At 43.6% G+C, this 6,778-nt stretch overlaps 1 protein-coding gene across 1 annotated transcript; it reads left to right on the top strand.

Annotated features, from left to right (window-relative positions):
* Positions 1-755: 755 nt before the first annotated feature.
* LOC146752604 (myosin-binding protein C, fast-type-like) lies at positions 756-6,162 on the top strand. Its single transcript, XM_085531782.1, has 3 exons — positions 756-955; positions 2,149-2,421; positions 6,158-6,162. The coding sequence occupies exons 1-3, from the start codon at positions 796-798 to the stop codon at positions 6,160-6,162; spliced, it is 438 nt and encodes a 145-aa protein (XP_085387908.1). The 5' UTR covers positions 756-795.
* The last annotated feature ends 616 nt before the right edge of the window (positions 6,163-6,778 follow it).

Below are 6,778 nucleotides of genomic sequence, written 5' to 3'. Positions count from 1 at the left end.
CTCCTTTCCTCTTACAGTCAAGGCAGAGTTGCTGTGATCTGATGATTAGAACTGGGGCTGCAGGCATTCGCTGACTGTACCAAATACCTGAAACTGCATCACATGGACTGACGTGAGTCCTGGTAATGACCTAAACATGATAGCACTGAGTGTAGGGTAAGCCAGTCTACCCAGCTGCTTGGTATCTGAACCAGATTGCTTCATGCCAGCTGATGAATGTCTGCAGTTCACAGCTCTTGGCCAGTGCATTCAGTCACCAGGTTTACCACTGCATCACCATAGAGCAGTACTTTCAGCTCCAGGTTCAGACAGCCTTTCTGATTGCACTGGAATAGTTTAGAAGTAGGGGAGCAATCATTCCAATAATATCTCTATCAATCAGCTTTGCATGACAAAATAGAACAAATAAACATTCATGATGGGAGGAGCTGTTTGTCATTGGGTGGAAACCTCTGCAGAAGCATGTTTAGAGCATTCTTAATCAGTAGAAGGAGATGTTTGGTTGATTTTTACTTAGTAAATCCGGCAAGAAGACCAAATGAAATATCTTGAATTGCTCAGCACTGACACAATGATGAGTGCAGGAACAGAAGGTGATACTTTTTCAGAGATGTTGCAGCAAACATTGACCACCTTACCCTGATATCAATTGAAATAACGAGGCCTTTGCTCCTGACAGGTGCTGCAGTGAGATTTACCAATAAGAGCAAAGATGTAGAAAAGATCTGTGCTCAGCTGTGTGAGGAAGCCAAACTGCAGGCTGAGCTTTCAGACACAGGTGCTACTGTGGAGTGGATGAAGGATGGGAAGGAGCTCAAGGCCAGTGAAAAATATGAACTGCACATTGTGGGGAAGAAACACACCCTGAAAATTCACAGCGTCTCAATGGATGATGCTGGAAGTTGTCAGTGCATCTGTGAGGGGGATAAAATGCTCTATCAGCTTTCAGTGAAAGGTATGTGACAGTCTGGGCTGTCCTCTTCCTGCCCAGGGCCAGCAGACTGCATTCACCTGACTCCCCAACAGTCCAGCTGTTGTCAGACAGCATCTGGGGTGTTTTCAGTGGCTGTTTTGACTTGAACTGGCCAATCTGCTTTGTAGAGCCATTTGATTTCTGTGTTCTGTCCTGTGATTCGTCCCTAAGATATAGAGGAAATCAAGGGAAAGATAGGAAAAAGAGCATCCCAGCCTTCCTGCTCTTCTCTCAGGGTGGCCACGAGAGATGATGTCAACAGCTCTTTTTGTAGCAGTGATCCCAAACGTAGAAGAGACCTGTGAAGAGTCACAGGGATGTTTACTTAGCTGTCATTCCATGGTGGGCTTTTTCTGACACAGATGGAGAGAGAAACTGAACTTTCCCACGCAGGTCTCTGTTTTGCTGCAGGGTGTAGGTCTGATCTCTGAGATCCACACGCTGGGCCTTGATTGCAATAAATGAGAGCCCTTTGTTTGCTCCAGTGGAAGACTTTCCATTTCTGCAGTACCCTCTGCAGATGACACAAATGCAAATGAACCTTCTTCCCAGCAACAATTGCCTTTTTTTTTTTTACACTGAGTTTGCATGAGGCTCTTCATCATATTCTGTTGGCTTGTTACCCTTGTTGGTCCGTGGAGAAACAACAAAGCCCTAGAGTAGTGTATGCACATGAATCTTTTAAGTCAATTATTCCACTGTGTGTTAATAGGGGCCAGTTTTATCATCTAACTTTTGCGCTCCAATTAATTTCCATAAAGGAATTCTGTTTATCTTTTCAGTCCTAAGTGATATCTCCATCTTTTAGGCTCGATTTGTTTGCCAGGGGGTTACAGTGCAGTAATAGATACCCCCTCCATTGATTTCCTTCTAGTTTGCTTGTTCCAATTCTTTCCTCAGTTTTCCTATTTTAGACATTTTCTTGAAGCCTTGGGCTTCTTCCTTTGGCTCTGTCCCCTGTCCAGTGTATGTCCTTCAACTTGTGGAAATAAGGTAATCTGGTACGTGGTTTATAAAAGCTGCCAATTTGCCAGCATCTGAATTAGAATCCAGCAATTAGAACTAGGACTAAACGTGCACGTTTGATCTTATGATAAATGAATGCCTCATGGTCACCAATGTCCCTGCAGTTCTTTACCATCATACATATTTTATGTGTCCATATTTTGTTTCAGCACTGGCAAACTTCGTAATCAAAGAGACAACTGGAGGAGTAATCAGGGCCGTTGCTGGAAAGCAAGCTGAATTTGTTTCTGAGACCTCTGAAGCCAATGTCATGGTGAAGTGGTACAAAAATGGCAAAGAAATCACGACCAGTAAGAAATTCACAATGGAAGATAAAGGGAAACTGCATAAGCTTGTGGCTTCAGTTGTAACTAAAGTAGACGAGGGAACATACATCTACACAATTGGAGATGACACTCTGATTTTTGATTGGAAAGTCTCAGGTAAGTTTGTGAGGCAAACATAGGATCACAATCCATGTAAAGCACTTCAGACTTAATTCATTTGATTTGTCCAACCCTGTGGGTTTCCAGTATTTAGGACAAAGATTGCATATCTCTATTGAAGCAATTCTGACCTTACTGTTGTCCCTGTGCAAATCCACAGTATGAGCAAATCATGTAACTGTGTTGTGATGAATTCAGGACAGCCTTAGCTCCAGCTCGGGCTGGAGTCACGACTTGAGCCCTGACATCTGGGCTTCATTCTTCTAGTTCATGAATTGCCTCAGCACTTACATCATCTTTAAACCTATGACTGAAATGTTCCTAAGTTCATAGCATGGGAATCCTGTCTCCTCTTTTGACAAATTAAACTCCACATTTGGAGAGTTGAGTGTCTCCTGCTGTACCCGAAGGACGTTGTGATCTCTGAGGTGTCTCCCTGAGGTGCTGTAAGCACAGCCACTAGCTCATAGTGCAAGTAAAACACTGTCAGGTCAAGCCTGGAGGAGTAATGCTTGTCACTGACATGTTCCTGTTCAGGGTGGAGCTGGAAGGTAAAATAACACAAGAAATTGTCATTGAAATTCAATATCTGTGAAATTCAGCTGGCTGCATTCACAGAACCTGGTGTTAAGATCTGTTTTCTGGTTTCTATCTTGAGCCTATTTTCCATAACCCAGTTTTCATTTATGAACTGAAGCTCTACTGAAAGCCTTTCGCTGTAATCTATCTATGTGATATAGATTGATGCTATTAGTTCTTAACAGCTTGACTCTAGAGGGACTGTTCTTCTTTGGTCACCTAGTTTTAAAAGAATAGATGGCTCCTGTCTATTACAATTTTTAACGAATTATTTGTTCACTGATGCCATAAATGTGCCTGGCATAGCAATTGGCCTTGGTATATTCAGTGACTGAAAGCAACAGTTGTTGCTCTAAGAAATGCAATACTAAGCTAGGTCTGCCTGTAGCTGACAGCCATCAGCTTGCTCCTCAGGCAGGTTCTGTGTGGATGGAATGAAGGGCATGAAATACTGATGTGCTCATCAAACGCTGCTTGGTAGCTTAGAGACAAGGTGTTGAATAGGTTTGTTCATGTATTGAAAACACGTTACTTAGCTACCTTCATTTTAGCTTCAGAAGAACATGTGCAGAATACAGAATTGATTAGAAGAAATAAGAACTGTCTGCATAGAACTTACTCTTTCCTTACACAGGAGAATCAAGCACACGTTTGTATGTGAGTACCTCCAGAGGTGAAACTCGATCCCCCAGATGTAATGAGCAGAGACATTACAATCTGTTCTAACTGTATGTTAATGCTGTGCTGAATAAGCCTGAGTCAGGATGTAAACCACTTTCTCTTTTTTTCTTCAGATGAAGCCATTAATGTTGTCAACAAGCCCAAAACGACTCCAGAAATATCAGTCAGTCCTTCTGAAGACCTGGAGCTGGTGTGTGAGGTGTCAGCTGCAAGCGGAGCTGTCGTATGGAAGAAAGATCAAACAGAGGTGAAGCAGGACCAGAGGACAACCATCATCTCCCAGGGGACGCACCGCAAGCTCATGGTCAAAAATGTGACCCTGAAAGACCAAGGGAGCTACAGCTGTGAAACAAAAGATGACAAAGCAACATTCCAAGTGAAAGTCAGAGGTGAGAAAATGCTTGAAATCCCAGAGAGAAAGGAACACTTCATTTTGTGTGTCTTTCATTTGGAGGATCAACTTACAGCCCCTCTGGTGCAAAACACTTTGGCTATAGGACTTTCTTTGTCATCTAGTGTCATAGCAACACTTTTCTACATGTGCTTTTCCATCCAGGAATGAATTACTGCAACAAACCATAGGCAAGGAGGGTAACTTGTGCAGCTCTTGTAGTCAGCTGGTGTCTGCAGGGTTACAGTGCAAGAGCACACCAGGCATGCAAGGAGTGAGAAAAGGGGAGGTGTATGAAGAGATCTGGTTACAAAATTTGAATGACACAATTAGGTGGAAAATGCCACTAATCAGACTCATAAATGGCCTGGGTTGCAAAGCCCCACAGTGCTCATCCAGTTCCAACCCCCTTCTTCCTATGTGCAGGGTTGCCAAGCAGCAGCCCAGGCTCCCAGAACCACATCCAGCCTGGCCTTGAATGCCTGCAGGGATGGAGCATCCACAGTCTCCTTGGGAAACCTGTTCTAGAGGGCCGTTCCCTTCCGATTTACTGGAAATGTAGAGAGACATCAGAAGAAAAAAAGATAAGGGAGGAGGTTCAGCAGTGCATGCAGGTGTTCTAAATCTCATGTCCAAATCTGCTATCAGACTGTGAAATGTTTAGCTTTGTGATATGATATGAAATGAAATGATATGATATGATATGATATGATATGATATGATATGATATGATATGAACTGATATGCCTATAATTTCCCAAGGCAAAATAGAGGGGAAAGTATTTTCCTGTCTTAATGAGGCATCACGATGCTCCCTGTGAAGGGCAAGTATAGTGAAAATGGGGAACTGGACTTAGTTCTGCAGCAGACTACAGCAAAATGATCTGACTGTTGTGATGTCCCTGCAGAGAAAGAAGACGTGTTTACAAACAAGGACAAGGTACAAAAGGAGGTGAAGGCTGTACTGACTCAAAATGCCACGCTGAGCTGCGAGGTGGCCCAGGAGAAGACGGAGGTGAAGTGGTACAAGGAGGGGAAACTGATCACCTCGAGCAAGAAGTTCAAGGTGGAGTCAGAGGGCAAACAGCGTCGGCTGGTGGTGAGCCAGGTGGAGAAGAACGATGCAGGGGAGTACAGCTGCGAGGCTGCTGGCCAGAAACTCATCTTCAAGATTCATGTAACTGGTAGGAAACACATTTTGGTTGATATTCTTTGATTATTCCATAGTCTGGCTGTGGAAACGTCTGTGTGAATGTGTTCTCTTTATTCTGCCATGAAACTGTTTTGGGGAGGATGAAAAGAAATGCTTACAAACGTGCAGCTAAAATGATTATTTGTTTTTAACAGTGTTTTATCTAGCTCTTCCCCTACAACTACTTTTATAATGAGCTGTCCATAGATGTCCAACTGTGATTTGTACAATGTGCAACACTGCTCTACCAGTTGATATTTCAACAGTAGTAGTTACAGATCTCTACTGTGGCTGCACTGAGATTTGGTTGTTGGTGTCGTAAGAACTTTTAGTCAGAGGCATTGCACTTGCCTTTGGTTTGTTGAATCCCATGTTGACGACCATTCGTTCCATGTTCTGTAAATGTAATGATCAGTCGTGAATCCATTGATACCTTTCTAATTGTACGTTTCTCATTAGTCTGAGAGTTTAGCATGGAGGCAGATCTCTCACTCCAGCTGCAGTAGAGATTGCTCTGGTGTCAGTATATTTTGCACAAGATCCGGTAAATTTTAACTTAGACTCCAGATAACCATGGGCACATCAGCTGCATTCTGAGTGACCATTAGTGAGCTGGCTGATGACGAGGGTTTGTCTTCTGTTTTATTTGTAGCTGCACTCTGCTGGTTTTTGCTCGTAAGTCAGCTTGTTCTCTGTTAACTTTACAGTTCTCGTCTTGTATTCTGAGCTGATCAGGACAGGGAATCTGTTTTCTCCTCTTCTTTCCTATGGCAGTGAACACATTGGAGCTTAATCCTGGTCAAGGTTTGGCATTTGGTCAGCTATGTGGAGGAGCAACTGTACTGGGAGTCTACTGCCTTTCTGCTCACACAGACCTGGTGTCCTTGCAGGATAGCTTGCATAGCTTGCGTTCTGTTCCCTTGTAAAGGTTGCAGTCTTTGCTCTCTCCATCTTGGGGCATTCTGCTCCTTCAGTCCCTGGTGTGCAATATATCTCTGCTTCTGTAGTAGACAGTTTTGCTGCTGCCTGTGGTGTAGACTCTAAACCATCAGCTCTTACTATTCCCACACCACGTGGATGTGATTCTGGGGCCTTTGGATCTGTTCCGTGAGTTGTGTAGCTCATGCTTTTGGCTCAGGAAATTGGCAGTTTCAGCAAAGACTGGATTACAGACAGGGTAGATTTGGGAGGTATCTGTCAGAGAAAATGAAATATGAATGATGACAGAAAGACTATGGCAACAGCTGGAATCTACCAAGTTAATCCTCAGCAGCCAAAGCCAGCCCACGTCTTATTGCAGAGGTGTAGGGAGAAAACCCAGAAATGTAGTGCTTTTACACTTGAATTTTGCTAGCTGAGGGCTATTATTAGCTGTTTGCCTCAGAAACCAAAGGTTTTCTGTTCTCTTTCAGACCGGATGAGCTCATGGCTGCACAGGGTAATGTAATACCTCCTCCTCTGCCATACGTGGAGAGTGCTTGCCTAGCTACTGTTGCTGTATTTCTTATGTA

Source organism: Coturnix japonica, unplaced genomic scaffold (assembly GCF_054131305.1).
Source record: "Coturnix japonica strain WE unplaced genomic scaffold, WE-NBRP24 Scf044, whole genome shotgun sequence".
Taxonomy (NCBI): domain Eukaryota; kingdom Metazoa; phylum Chordata; class Aves; order Galliformes; family Phasianidae; genus Coturnix; species Coturnix japonica.
Note: the sequence above shows the minus strand (reverse complement) of the source record. Positions and strands in the feature narration are given on the sequence as shown.

Bases quoted from the DNA above. Each gene is read 5' to 3' on its own strand.
- LOC146752604 (XM_085531782.1), top strand. From the start codon at position 796: ATGAAGGATGGGAAGGAGCTCAAGGCCAGTGAAAAATATGAACTGCAC. The intron at 956-2,148 runs GTATGTGACAGT...ATTTTGTTTCAG, and splicing joins CTATCAGCTTTCAGTGAAAG to CACTGGCAAACTTCGTAATC.